The sequence below is a fragment of the Strix aluco genome, chromosome 1, assembly GCF_031877795.1.
Source record: "Strix aluco isolate bStrAlu1 chromosome 1, bStrAlu1.hap1, whole genome shotgun sequence".
Classification (NCBI taxonomy): Eukaryota; Metazoa; Chordata; class Aves; order Strigiformes; family Strigidae; genus Strix; species Strix aluco.
This window is the reverse complement of record NC_133931.1, coordinates 142,352,180-142,367,177: the sequence shown is the minus strand read 5'-3', so window position 1 is coordinate 142,367,177 and position 14,998 is coordinate 142,352,180. Positions and strand designations below refer to the sequence as shown.

General features: G+C 40.6%; 1 protein-coding gene across 1 annotated transcript in view; it reads right to left on the bottom strand.

Moving 5' to 3' along the window:
* Positions 1-2,542: 2,542 nt before the first annotated feature.
* Positions 2,543-14,998, bottom strand: part of PLEKHA8 (pleckstrin homology domain containing A8) — a 32,304-nt gene continuing 19,848 nt past the window's right edge. The window contains exons 8-14 of the mRNA XM_074838222.1: positions 14,637-14,796; positions 14,150-14,235; positions 13,445-13,503; positions 11,987-12,117; positions 11,416-11,486; positions 9,130-9,191; positions 2,543-8,186 (exon numbers count right to left, since the gene is read on the bottom strand). Of these exons, the coding sequence (XP_074694323.1) occupies positions 7,989-8,186; positions 9,130-9,191; positions 11,416-11,486; positions 11,987-12,117; positions 13,445-13,503; positions 14,150-14,235; positions 14,637-14,796 (767 nt within the window). The 3' untranslated portion in view covers positions 2,543-7,988. The remainder of the gene's footprint in view (positions 8,187-9,129; positions 9,192-11,415; positions 11,487-11,986; positions 12,118-13,444; positions 13,504-14,149; positions 14,236-14,636; positions 14,797-14,998) is intronic.

Genomic DNA, 14,998 nt, shown 5'->3' with positions numbered 1-14,998 from the left:
ACCAGAAAAGTAATACAGGCTGCTAAAAGGTGAAGGTTAGGGGACGGCAAATACACAACAAAACTTGGAAAATCCTTTTTCCCTAATCCCCAAACTCAGGGGTTGAGCCTGCACTGCCATCACTGCAGCTTCTCTGGGAACCATACCCTCATGGGGCAGGGAAGGAAAGCTGGAATTATTTTTTAGTAACACACAAGAAACATCTAAAATCTGTATTAGACACAGAAGGAGAGGAATAAATATTTGTTAATTAAGAAATGTATCTATGAACCCTACACGTTCAGCACACCATTTTTCATTTTGAACCATGGATCTAGATTCCTGTGGGGACAGGAATTTAGCAGCCACTATCACAGCCCATGACCTTTACTAACAACTATCACAAACTCTGTCAAAGCTTTAGCTGAGGCTCCTTCTGTAGTTGATCTGGGATCCTGTAATGGCAACAGATTTGCTTTTTTTAACCAGTGGAAGTTGTAGTGAGGAGACACTTGCCTGGGAGGTATCTTTTTCTGCATGGGATTTCTGTTAGAACACGTCTGTGAAGTGTTGCTGGTCTGTGTTCAGCTATTTAGGAGAGCAGAGCATTTTACAGAGGTGACTAACGACTCACGCTAGCAGACAGTCCCCCTGCACAGCCACAGACTTCCTTGCCACAGCCACCACATTCTGCTCTCCTTTGCTCGTGGACATGTTTCAGCTGTAAAATAGGACACTGCAGCACTGGTTAGCAAATCAGTATTGCAGCTCATGGTTAGAAGCTGGGCTTCGAGGCATTAGCTTGTGGGTTTTGCCAAAGTACTGACAGTTACAGAGCAGGTCTGGGGACACTGTGATGCATGATGGACCCCATCATACCCCTCCTTCTTCAGTCCAAAATTGCCAATGGAAAGAAGTTGTCTGCATGGCTGCAGCAAGTTGCAAGTCGCTACTTCTCTGGAGAAAATGGACATTCATACAATTTGTTATCGCATGCCTGGATGGAAGGCTGAAACCTCATCTTTCTGCTGGAACAGCACCTTGTGATTTCAAACGAGAAGAGGAAACAGTTCATTATAACGCTGCGTGTGAGTGAAGTTTTCATAGAATCTGTACCACTTTCAGTGTCTGTCTCTGTGCACATCCTCTTTGTTTTGGTGTGAAGAGCTACAGTTGTCTAGTACACAGAGTGTCTAGATACCCACACCAGAAGTGCTGACTCTGTGTAGGACAGAGCTCTGCTCCAGCAGCAGCCCCATGTAACCGTGACACGCACCAGCGTGGCTTCGGAGGAGCTGCCAGGTAATACAGTGAACTGGGCTCAGTGGGTTGTTGTGGCACAGCTGACACTTCAGGAGAGCCACCAAAGCAATCCGTGCCATGGCTGCAATGACAGCTCGTGCCAGTGGCGCCCAGGCTCACCCACATGCCGAGTTATTTCCACATGCCCACAGAACAGGGCCAAGGCAGTGTCTCAGGAGGACCTCTAGGAGCACTAGTGACACAACTGTTGATATTTAGCTGGAACAGCCAGGGTCTCATGACTGATAACCTGCTCATTTCCTTAGGAAGGAGAGAATATGAATGAAACTCTGGAGTGGTGAAAGAGGGATGTGATCTCTGCCCTGGAAGGCCTTCTAAACTATTTTTCCATCACTGAGGTCCCAGCTATCCATCAGCTCAGCCCCAGCAGGTGAGACAGAGGGATGCTGAGTTTGGGGCTCCTGCTGGAGCTCAGTCCTTGCTGAAGCAAATGCAGCTCTTGGCCTTTGCAGAGCTGATGCTCTGAGGACTACTGCAATTAGAAGGGTTCAGGGTCTCCTCTATCCCACTGGACACAGCCAGCTCTAGCTGAGCAGTGCTGCTGTTGTTGCAACAGGATACAGGCACACATCCTCAGGCTGGTTAGGCACAGCCAGGGGCTCAGTTTCATCTGCTCTTCTCCAGCTGAGAAAATGCCTCCATCACTTCCCAGATCTCTGCCTGGATGTTGACATTTAACAGAGGGACTTGCCCTTGCTAGAGAGAGACAATTGGGTATCATAGATCTGCTCTCAGGACCATGCTGCGTTTATACAGAGAGACAGAAAGAAAAGGGGCGAAAAAAGGGAGATGTTACATCCATATTAATTAAGGAGCCCTAGTCTTCATCTGCATCTCAAGATGACCACACAGGACTTTCTGAAGTCTTTGAAATCTCTACAGAAGAGGTTCAAGTCCAGGCAAAAGAAGGACAAATAACACATTGAGTTTAAAAACCCAAATTCCTCTCACCCTGCCAGGCCAGCTTTTGTAACTACAGCCTTCACATATTTACACTGGCCAAGGACCCACAACCATATGCCAGACACAGCTTTTATTCTCATAATCAAAACAGGCTCCATGTGTGTTAACATTCTTTGTACAAAGATACATACACGTAGTTTCTGTGAACCAGAAACATACTGCTTCTGACTGTTCACACAGTACCTAGAACAGATGCAGTCCTGAAGAGCACTTTAGGCCCTCTAATTGTAATAAAAGAAACAAAATCCATGCAAGGAGAAAGCGAGATTTTAAAACATGCTTATTTAAAATAAGTTTATTATAATGAAATAATATAAAAGTCTGACAAAGGTCTTAACAATGCTCCAAAAGAAGAGACAGATGCTGTATGATTTGAGAGACAATGCAGACTGGAAACTTCAAAGTATTTCGGACTGAACTGCTTATGACAGCACAATTCGTGCAACACTTACAATGGAAGAGGTTATTTTGGGGCCATGGGCAAGCCCTTAGAATTAAGTAAATAAAAGTGTGAGGCAATATACCTTCTCTTAATCTTTAAATGTATTTCAGTATGTATGTAATGTATTTTAGTATGTATAAGTAAGGCTTGCAGTAAGCTCAGCTTGACATTGATAAAAGGTATGCCCAAAACTGGCTTGGAAAAAGAAAATACAAAAGGAAACCACAAAAGCAAGCTGCTTTGGTTTTCAGTTTAGCCGCCGTATTCTGAAATGCAATTTACTTGTTTAGTTTCAAGTAGACATAAATCTCAAACTTTCAAGATGGCTTTAAATAAAGGAATTAATTAGTTTTGGACCCCCTGAATGCTGCAATCCAAAATGAAGTTAACAAACTGAAATTAGGATATGAAAACAAGGAAGTTTCATATATATAAAAAAAAATCCACCTCTCGCACATCTGGAGTATCTGGGGGGAGAAATCCTATACCAAGAAAGGGATATTAAAAATGATAGTCAAAGACCACATTTGGAAGAACTGCATGCCAGTGGGAGGGTGCACGTGTGTTTAAGAGCACCATATGCCTATGTTCTAACTTCAAAGCAAGTGCTTAAAATCCTTGTGTGAACTGTAAGCAGGATCAGCTACTGCCTGGGCTTGCTCAGAGCCAGTAAGTGCTCTAGGATACCCCTTCTGCACAAGGGTGATTTTACACTGCTTGGAGCATGCAGTAGTTTTCAGGGTTAGTTCACCAAAACGCTACAGAAGGTAGTAAAGCGGCATGAATTCAGTTATTCCCACCTCCCTTCTCTTTTTGTTATCTGTACTATGCAGGCAAGAGAAAAGAAATAAGTCAATTAAAAAAAAATATCTATTCCCTGTGCTTTCACTCATAAGAAGTAGAGCTGCCAAGACTGGGGTGTCCCAATTAAAAGTTCAAAGTGGTATGGTTTTCCTGGCAAAATATGTCAAACCAGGGAGAAATTTCAGAGAAAAGCAGCACATTCTCTGTCTGACTGTATGTTTGATTGCCTGCCAAAGAATTCAGGTCTGATTTTCCAAGTTTACATTTGTATCACTTACAAAATTTCCTGCTTTGTGCTCTTATGGAGAGATGCTTTGATTTGACAGCAACAGCTCTGGTAGCAAAGCAGATGACAATGGAAGGAAAGGAAGGGGTGGGGACCAGGTGGGGGAAGAAGGAAAGACAGACAGGTAGGAATGCGTTAATGATCTTTTCTAGTGTCTGAAAGGCAGTTTTAGGTTCCCTAAAGTTTTTCACAAGAGTTGAAGTGATAATGAAAAGAAAGGTTTAGAAGGTCCAGCATACAGACACACATAACATTGTTCTCTATAATGGTCAACACCCCTTTGCCAAAGCACACTGCAAACAGCTGGAGCACGCTTTGGGCATACTTTTTCTACGTTCAGCCAACCGAGTGACACTTTTCAAACTATGAAACATTTTTAAAGCAAACAGCTGTAACCTAAATCCTGATGATGCTTTACAAAAAGCTTGTAAGTGAAGGTATATTGCCCTTAACTTTAAGTGCATCTGTTAAAGGGAGACCCATATTACAACACTGTCAAGATGGGATGTTTCAATGACTCCTTAAGTTTACACTAAAGCACTTGAGTATCCAGTTCATATTCTACAATTGTAATGTCACAGAACTTCCATATGCAACTGAGTACGGTGTCTTAAAATAGCAGAGGGGGCTCTGGAACACAGTTCATTTTAAAAAAACAACAACAAAATAAATAAAATAAATAAAAGCCTCCCATTGCTAAGCAGAACTCGACTGAAATTATTTGAGAGCTCTGCACTAATGCCAACAGCACTATATTACAAAGATGTGTGTATGACCTTCATTCAAATATGTTGACTGCCATTATTCAGTACTAGATAGCACTTCTATCAGATTGCTTTGGGATTTACCATGTCTCAGCAAGGATGTGCACTGGATAGACACTGTCTGTGTCATATGCTATATCAGAGTTCTACACTCAGTTATACTAATTTCACAAAAAGCAGCCTTACTCCCCTAGGGTAAGGCTGTGATTACTCTTATTTTGCCATGGCTAAGTAAAATCCCTGAGAATATGCAACTGTTAGACATTGAAGGAAACAACCAAAAGCATTTCTAAAGGAAAAGGACGCAAAACTTTAGACTAATGCAGTTTAAGAAACCAAAGCAGTTCATGTAAAGTATACAGAGAGAGGGTGCTGTTATCTGAGTGTCACACGGACCTCTATCAGTATGCAGCTCAGTTGTTTATAAAAGTCAGTCATTAAAAAAAACCCAAACAAAACAACCCTAGCCAATCAACAAACCAAACAGAAAACACCGACCTTCTCTCCAATTCTAAATTCGAAGTCCAAAAGTTAGTTGCTTGTCTCTACAATTATTAAAATCAAAAGCAATCCTCTCTGCTTGCCAAACTGACATCACAGGAAAAGAAAGAAGTGAATTGTCTAGCAGTGCTTCCACTTAATCATCTGGTCTATTGCATCCTTAGAGGTATAACTTGGGAGTTCAGCTCTGCAACATACTGCATGGGTTTCCTTCTCAGTGGTGGTTTGACTGGAAAGATAGTATTCGTAAGTCTTAAAAGTGCTTAGCGTCCTGAAAGAGAAGTGCATGGTGAAGTACAAATTTTGAAGGCAAGGAGACCTTGCTCAATTCCTTCTCTACAAGTCCCCTGTTTAACAACAAGCACACAGGGGTCTCCTGAAGCCACAGTCTCCTAAGAACATTCTCAAGCACCAATTCCAGAGTTCAGAAAGACCAACTTCCCACAGAAGAGCAAGACTGGATAGCCTGCTCTGAGGCAGGATGCCATGCTGACTAGAGGATAAGCAATGTGGACCACTATTTGTTAGAAGACAGAAGAATGGTAGAAGTTAGTAATTGCTGAAGCTAATGGTCCAATGAAGCTGTTAAGTTCTCTGCCTACAAAATAAAGCCTCCTGACTTTTTGCATCAAACATTGGGTCTGATGCACTACTAACAAACTAGTGGTTCTCCTGCTAGTTAAAAAACAAACCAAAATCAAACAAAACGAAAACCCCAAAATACCTCCAAGACTTTAAGTGCTGAATATGCTTTCCTGCTACTGGAAAAGCTTAGAGAAAAAAGGGAAGTCAATTTTCAACATGATCTGACAGTTAATTTCTAGAGAAGAGGGATCTTTTCCTACTGTCCTCATACCCTAGCTGATATTTCATGGAAATGGGGTCTCCATTACCTTCCCAGAGCATTCAGCTAAAAACTATTACAGCAAAGTTTCCCACATAACAGCTGAAAACCTTGAGGAAACCATGCAGGGTGGAGAGTTGGTTGTTCTACTACAGGGGCTGATTCTTTGCATTTATGCTTAGAAGCAGCAGAAAGCCGAATCCCAAAGGTTCTCTGCTTCATTTTTAGCACTGTGAGTAGTGAAATAATTGAATGGAGTTTTGGTCACAAGTTTTGACTTTGTACTCAAACATAAATACATACTACTTAAATTAAGAATATCCAAAAAACTAACAAAACCCCCACATCCTTCTGATTTCTCTTGGAGTGTGTTGAAACTACAGATAGGCACAACTCAGAGAAGATGACAGGAACAAGGAAATCACAGTGCTTAAATGCCTAATTAGAGTCCCAGTATCTTGCTTTATACACCAAGTGTGATGTTTGGTCTTTTCTTCACGCATCACATGCTTTTCTTAAAGCTCACAATGCTAGGATCTTTAGAAAGGACCAAGTATTCAGTGTGCAGAGAGGCTCCCATCACAGAGCGATGCAGGGCAGCAAGACTGCAGTACATTCATTTTACTGACATGGTTTTTAGCCTAGCAAAAGCCAGTACTTCTTCTGTGAGTATGGCAACACTGACTTCTATATTTATGAAGATTTACTAATTCTAAGTACATCATTAGCACAATCTTCTTTCCTCCTGCACATGAGTTAAACTCAATCTATGCACAAAGCCATCTGAAGCCCTAGGTCACCACTGAGAGACCTGCTTATGCCTTGAATAGGCAGTCAGTAATTCACAGCCTGTGAATCACAGATCAACACAACTAGGAACTTCATCCTTAACCATATCACTAGCTAAAAGGACTTCATTATTTTCAATAGCAGCAGTGTTAAGGAGCACATTTTTATCTGAATCAGTAAAATGGTAAAAAGGGCAAACCTTATTTTCTTAATTTCCAGTCACTTCTACATCATTTCCGATTTTAAGGTTTGTAATTGGCCCAATGTGTAATGGATCCATGATAAATTCTAGCTTGCTCTACACTTTAGTAATTTCACATCTACTTCTATGAACTCTTTGCCCATATTGGCAGTCTAGGAAGGATTTTAATGAAATCTGCTTTTTAAACTGCTAGCTGTATTCAATTTAAAAGCAAATATTATGTTTTTGTGTGAATTTGATTTAAGAAAACCCTAAACCCAAAATAGAAAAACCCACCAAAACCTTAATAAACCAGGATGATGGTCATGATCTTCAATTGCTTGTGTAAAGCACTGTTGAAATTAGCTGGGCTCTGCCAGTCTGTGCCAGCAAATTTCTTGTGGTCCACTGGCAGGAGCTGATAGGAGAACGTGGCACATACTGGGAGCTGGTCAGGGAACACAACACTCAGTTTCAAAGGCTGGTTCCTGGGGAAGTTCAGGCCACCAGCCACATATGCCTGTGGTGAAGATCTGTGAAATATCTGGGGAGGTGCTGCATTAAAAAGTTTCAATCCAAATTAAGGGACAAACTCACTGTGTACCTTATAAGCTGTCATTTAGCTTCCTGTCTCTTCTGCTACCAGGGTAACACTAATGCTCACTGCCTCTGTCCTCCTACACTGTCATGGGGAGCGGGCGCAGGGCATGGGAGAGCCAGAGCCAGCAATGCCTGCCTGGGCACCGTGCTGACGTCCCAACGGCTCCACTGCACACGTGGCTTCCTCCTAGGGTACGGGAGCAAAGGCCAAATTCTGCTCTGTTACCTTTATGAGGTGAAGAGAAGAGGACGTGCACAGGCAGGAGAGAAACAGTCAAAAACATTCATCACAGACATAGTTATGATCCAAAGAGAAACAGTACCTCTGCATTTAAACACAAGTGTCACAAAAAAAATAAAAGTCATACATACCCTTCCCCAAAAACACTCACAACACCCTTCCCACCTGTAAAGATACAATGAACAGAAACGATGTCCAAAAAAACCAAAACAAAAGAAATCTTTGTTAACAGACACAGTCCCTGAAGTTTTAAGATGTGATTTTGCTGTGGTCATACCACCTCATCAGACTCCAAACCATGTACTTCATAGAGAGTGTCCAAGATAGTTAGCTGCTTTTCCATGGCTGGTAAGTAAATGTTGAGGTCCCTCTGCATTCCTTTGTAAAATGTTTCTTCCTGAGGATCACACTCCTCTACAGACAGAGCTGCCACAAAGTCTTCGTATGTTGGAGCTGCCCTTAAAGCTAACTGGGAGAGGAATCAAAGCTTTTAGATTTGCAAAACAGAACAGGAAAAGAATCCCAACTAAATCCACAAAAAACTTTAATGACATCTCTCTTTGCACTTAGATTGCATAGCTTTAATGTAATCATGTGTATGTGCATATGTTAAAGATTTTTAACTGGGAGGGAGGCTAACATTTTTTAATTCTGTTTTTATTATCTCTATGTAGACCCCCAGTTTAAGACATCTTCAGAGACGCCTGATTTTTAGGAAGTGTCTGTATATAATATTTTGTACAAATAAATAGTGTACATTAGAAATTAAATACAAACCCCAAATAAAGTACAGTTAGGGGAGCTTCTAGCCCAGCATCACACACTTCAGCACTTAAGTCCCATTCTCAAATTGCTCTTTAGAAAGCTCTCCCCAAGATTTACATTTCTCCCAGTCAAAGTTTCCGTCATGATTGTTTGGATGAGACTTTCCTTTTTCCTTTTCTGATTTCAGTGATAATTTCCAGTGACAGACACGAGAGGGAGCTGCCAGATCGGACAAAAAATAAACCGTTTCCTCTAGCCAATATATTCTATTTCAACTCCCTGACACATTCTGCACTAACCCTTCTTGAATGCTCACATCCAAAGACAGATCAGTCCTCAAAAAAGCAACCTCGAACCCTCATTTCTTCATTTAATAGCCCTGCAAGACTGTGCTGAAAAACACATAATGAAAAAAATGTGCACGCAAGCGTGATCCATCTGTTTTGGCTCCATAAAGCACATTCCACCCTTGAAAGCCTAATATTAAACATAGCGATAACTACAATCCTCACCTTGAAAATAAGGTCTGACAAAGGAATCTATTCATTTTAATGCTCAGAATTTTAACATAGTTTATTAATTACACGCAATATAAGATCACATGAACAAGACCTCCAGCTCTATCAGCAACCGAGATAAATACTTACCGCAAAGACCCCACGAACAACCCAACCATGGTGCTGCCGTAATGTCTTTCCATAAGCATTGTCTTAAAGGAAAAAAAAAAAAAAAAAAAAATCAAGGCATAGATGTATGGCAGTTTTAAGCTTGCATCACAAAGAGAACTTAGAGCTTAGAAACAACTATTTAAGGATCTATTCTTGCCACTGGATGCAAATAATGGGTGTTTCTGAGCACCAAAGTTATGCCTGAAAGAAGATGACAGATTTGGGATTTCTGCACTGGGGTCTCAGCTCTGCTGTCAAATCTACTTCGGCTCATTCACAGCAAGTAGGTGTTCTAACAGACAGGAAGGCAAATGTAATTTTTATTTGATGAGCTGTGCTTCACGACTAACACTTCTACTATCTGGTCTTTAGTTCAGTGAAAGTCTGAGAAAATAATATACAGGGTGAAACAATCCTGCAAGCTGATGATTAGCCAGCCTCAATTGAGGTGGTTAGCTCAGGCATTAACCAAGAACTCTCTCTTTACATCTGAGGGTCAAGTTTTGAGGATCACTGAAACAGAAAGCATTGGGCCTTTATTGACATAATCCTCCGTATCTGTCTTGTGAGTGCCCCTGAGTGTAGCCTTTGATGAAGGCCCTTATTATGCTCCCAGACAGCTCCACTTTCGTATACAAAGCTTTCTACATACAAAGCCAAACATCTTCGAGCCATATTTTCCCAGTCTTAGTTTGTCACTGTCATCATTTTATATCCTTGTCCTTCAGTTGAATTTTTATGTATCTGACATTGTATTATACTTTCCCTGAGCTGTCCACCTTGAAGAAAGAAAACCTCTACCTTTTGCTGCTTTCAGATATTTGCTCAGAAGACTTCAGACAGTTATTACTGGAAGAATGTAAAAAGCCAGGAAAAACAGAGCCACAAGTTTTGCTGTAATATGAAGTACTCCTCATCTATCACTCTAATGACTGGGGAATGCAGCTTTTCTATCTTTACAGTATAAGTGAGAATCTACGAGAAAAGTATACAGTTATAAGAGAAATGAAATAAGGAGAAAAAGAGTATTGTGTAGCAAACAGGACTGACAGGTCTATTCTCTGCCTTGTCAGCAAATGTAGGGGACATTAAAAGCACTGATAGTTGAAAAGATTGCTTAGATTTAAATCCCAAGTAAAGACAAATCTCTTTAGAAAGCTGTTTGTTCTTCAGAAGATCATAAGAACTGGTGGATATTTCAACTTTTATTTTCATTTCATTAGCTTGATATTTGAGGTTGTAGAAAGAGAACATATACCCCATCTTTACTTAAGATTCAAATAGCACAGTAACTCTTAAATAAGAAATTCTGACAGTAAACCAAAGCTGCACTGGTGATAGAGATATGGAAGAGTTTTTCACGGGAAAAAGGGAAGGGAGAAATGAGAAAAACAAATTAGCAGCATGGCTCTGCTGCAAACACAGAGCAATTCAATAGTAATTCAGTGCTGAAGCCTTCAGACTCAGAAGGTCAAATAAGTGCCTTGACTTTTCATGATGTTTAACATCCACATCTGGTAGCAGTGTATTTACAGTCCCACTTTCAAGAGCTGCTTACATACTTCAGTGTAGTAGATCTTTTTACTAATCCTATAGGGTGACTGCTTAGCTATTTAAAATAAGCTAAAAAAAAGCTTTAAAAAAAACCAACCCGTTTTAAAGGATTATCATAACATTAGACTGCATGCGTATAGAGAGGGTTTTACTCAGGAATAACTAAGCCAAGTCTAAGAGGGGTTTGTATTTTGTTTTATATTTGCTGTGGGCAAGTGTCAGAAATCATGTACTTGGAAAAAATTCCATCTTTTCTGTTACAAACTCCCTTCTAACTGATACAGGTAATTCACAGCCATACTGGCAAAGGGGTGATTTCAAAGAGTGATGGCAAATTTCACAAGGAACTAAAAAAAACCAAACCAAAAACCACAACAGCAACTATAGATTTGGGAGTGCTCCTGCTGTAAACCAGTAGAGAAAGTGGAATGAAACAAAGCACTTGCTTCCCTAAGATGTGACTGTCTCCCCTGCCAAAAGTATGCCCATTGAAGGAACCTTTATCTGCTATTAAATCAACATTGATCAGTTATCCAGTAACCTGCCTGAAGATGGCTATTTTCAAAACCTGCGGTTTTCAAAAAAATTATGTCTTGGAGATTACCTGCATCATTAGTCACTGAAGAAAAGAAAACAAGTTCTAAACAAGGAGGAAAATAGCAAAGTATGTAAATTCACAAGCACACAAAGAATAAAGCAACTGGCACCTACTCAGAGCTGTTTGGATGTTCTTTTCTCCATTCTTCACTTCTGTCAAAAACCCTTTCAAGAACTTTAAGCCTCTGTCAGGATGAACCCATGAAATAAAAAGAATCCATGTTTATAACAAAGCAACCCAAAGTATAACAAAGCCCCCAAAGTTGCAATACAATTCAGAAGTGCAATAAAACTCAGAATTAAGGTGCCATTTTCAATCTGAATTAAAAAAAATAGCAGCCACCTCCTCCAGCCTCTCTCCCAGCTCAAGGAAAAACAATTTGCTAAAACATTTTGTCTGCAGCCCAAAATCACCTGCCTGATGTTCTGGCCGAGCTGGATCAGTCACTCACCGTAACTTCACTTCTAGGGGAAAAAAGGTTGCCTGCAACTGCTTTTTCAGGCCTTTCGGCAAAGTTGCAGTGATACAACCATAGACAACACATTCATCTTGAACCTAGCCAGCTTGGATTGATGGACCCTGTGGAAAGTAACCAGTTTGCTCCACGTACACAAGCTTGCACTAGTGAAAGGCCCCTCATTGCATCTTAGCAGTTCATAGCATAAGTAGATACGAGGCCATTACCTTTTCAGCCACAGAAGAGCCTCTGTAGCAGAGTTTCTAACTTGTGCTACACCTGCATTCACTTCATGGAGCACTATCTTCTGAAGGGTATCAAACTCTTCTTTGTTGGTTATAAATTTCTGGTTTATTTTCTAGAGAAAAGAACAAGAGGCAAAGCTTTAGGCTTTTAAGACCAAACAGTGGCCTGTCCTATAAATACTACCTACTTACCTTACCAGGACTCTTCCCTGCAAAGGGATACCACAGACCCCCAACCATGTCACACGCTCCCCACAGTATGGCTGCCCTGCCACGCTAGGCACACCTTCCCAGGGCACCAGCCCAGACACGTCTGGCTAGCCATCTGGCTAATGCAACCAAAAAAAAAAAGGCATCTCAGACAAAGATTTACGTGGAACCTACCACTTCTGTCTGAAAAAATGCTTTAGGTTCACATGGCATCCTCCACACCGGTGGGAATGAGTTAACTCAACTTGCTCTCCAAGCAAAGTCCCATTTGCCCCAAGCTTCAAGTACAAGCAAGATTACCTTCTGAAAACTGCTAAGCTGCGAATTCTCAATTACACCTAGCAGTCATCAGCATGCTTAAGCTTTTTAATTTATTCCCAAGTTTGTTATACACAACTTCTCACAAAAACAAGAGAGAAAGTATAAGGGGCAGATAAACATATTCTTCTTCTACATTAAAGGAGTAGCTGCCTATCACTCCTATCACTTGACAATAAATATTCAAAGTTTTAGTTTTTTAAATAGCATTCTTCTCTCTTGCTATTTTCAGTCTTCCAGTGACTACCTTCAGTAAGATAAGCAAATACCTGTCTTACTTTGCACCAAACAAATCTGAATGTGTGCTGTGTTCCTTATCATACCCTCAGAAGATATGTTTTGCTTTTTTTGTTTGTTTTTTTCTTGAAAGAAATGCTATGAAAAGTCTTGCTGTGAATACATCTTGTCTCACAAGCAGCACTTCAAACCTTTTCAGACTTGGAGCTGGAAGAACTTCCAGAACAAGAACCAAAACTGCAGGGTCTGCCCCGACCTGTTGAGAAGCTGCTTCTTAACACACTAACTTCCTCCTACTTGGTAGAGGAAAGGGGTTCTTTTCCCCCCCTCCTTTTGTTTTACAGTCTAAAGTCAATATAGCTACCATCACATCATGGCTTACAACCTATTCAGCTCAGAATCAAAGCCATATTCATTAGGTGTAACAGATGTTTTACTTGGCAGTCAATCAAGTATTTTATAAGTTTGCACATAACTGGATTTATTAAACACAGCACGTACTGTACGAACAGAATTAGGGGCATTTCAGTATTCTGATCTGACAGATGGTAGTATTATCAAGTATTAAATAGCCTTCCAGTATTGACTCCTACAACAAAGATTCTTGAGCTTTAGTGCCTAAAATAGATACTTTTTAAAAAATAAAAAAAGTCAGTGCTAGAAATAAGCTGTTACCTTGATGTTGCCTACAAAATCCATTTTAACAGGAGCAAAAACAGTTGGTCCCAGCTTGTCTAGAAAAACAAAGGTGGCTATATTTTAGAATTTTGTCATTTTCCAGTCTGCATGTCTTAGTAACAATTAATTTCATTACTCTCTTAACAATCCTTCTAAATGGCAGGAGAATACTAAATGAATGACATAAACCGAAGTCTGTCTTTGGTGTAGAACCAATCCACCCCAGTTGGTACAAGTGTTAAAATACACCGACCTACAATTTGGAAGTCTTCAAAAGGGTGCATGCTCACAGGGACCTCAGCCACTGTTAGATACAGGGGCCAAGCAGGTGGGGGGGCTGCACCAGCTGGAGGTAGAAGTCTTTGGAAGAATCAAATAGTACAGCTGATGGTGTGATGTCAGCTGTACTAGACATATAAGGCGTTGACATTGCTCTTTTGAGGGGAAAAAATTGCTGTTCCTGATAGACCCACATATTTCCAGACAGCTTATACGTGGGTCCCATCTAAATGAGAGTGGGTCCTCTATGAAGCAAAGGAGTAAGAAACATCTTCTGGTACCAGCCAAATTTATTCTGCTGATAGGAACTGTTTTGACTATATCACTTTAGCAAAGAAACAAATTCTCCAAACCAACTGCTTCACCTCTTCTCGCACCTGGCAGCAGTCAAAAGGAGTCAGAAGAAAAGAAGGAGCTGCTTACCCAGAACCGGCACAATTGCGTAACATGACTCCAGAAACTCTTCTGTTGGTATGCCCTCCTCCTCCCGAAGTTCAATATCACTGAACCTGGTGTCCAGGACAAGTAGAAAAGATTGTTACCTTAACAACTTCTTTTGTGCAGCTTCTAAATGCAAAATTACGTTTCATGCCCACTTCATGTGCACAGAGATAAGATTTATAGACATGGAACCACCAACATGGCTTTTGTTTCACTAGGTTAAAGTAAATGACTGCAGAAAATACACACTTGGTGGCGTGCAAGCAAGGCCTGCAATTACAAATAAGGAAAAAAACCTCCTTCTCCACTCTGTACAGCTAATTCTACAAAGGATATCTTCAATTACTGTGCTGTATGCAGTCTTGTTAAATAACCACAGCAAATACAGCTTTACAGGCAGAAGAGTCTTAAAAATGAGTCAAAGGCTTAACAAGGTTTCAATAATCCTTTTAATTGAAATCTGTACTACCTATTGCTCATGACACTGAAGAAGGTAGGGGAATCATTTTCACTTCTGTCTTCCTCACACAGAGTCAATCTACTTGAAGAATTCAATTCCGACTGCAGGATCTTGTGGGCACCACAGCTTTCTACAGCTTGCAGCTTGTTCTCTCCGTCTTCTTTAATGCCTTACATTAATATGAAACAGCAGAAAAACAAAAATAGAAAAAGAAAACAGCCATATACCCATATTGTTATCCCTGTTCATCAAGATGCTTTCTATCTGAAAGACAGCACTTGGATATCTGGATCATGCAAGTTTAAAAGCTTTCCCTGCCAGCACCATGACTCTCACCACAGGTCTGTCAGGTGCTCAGACCACATTTCAAC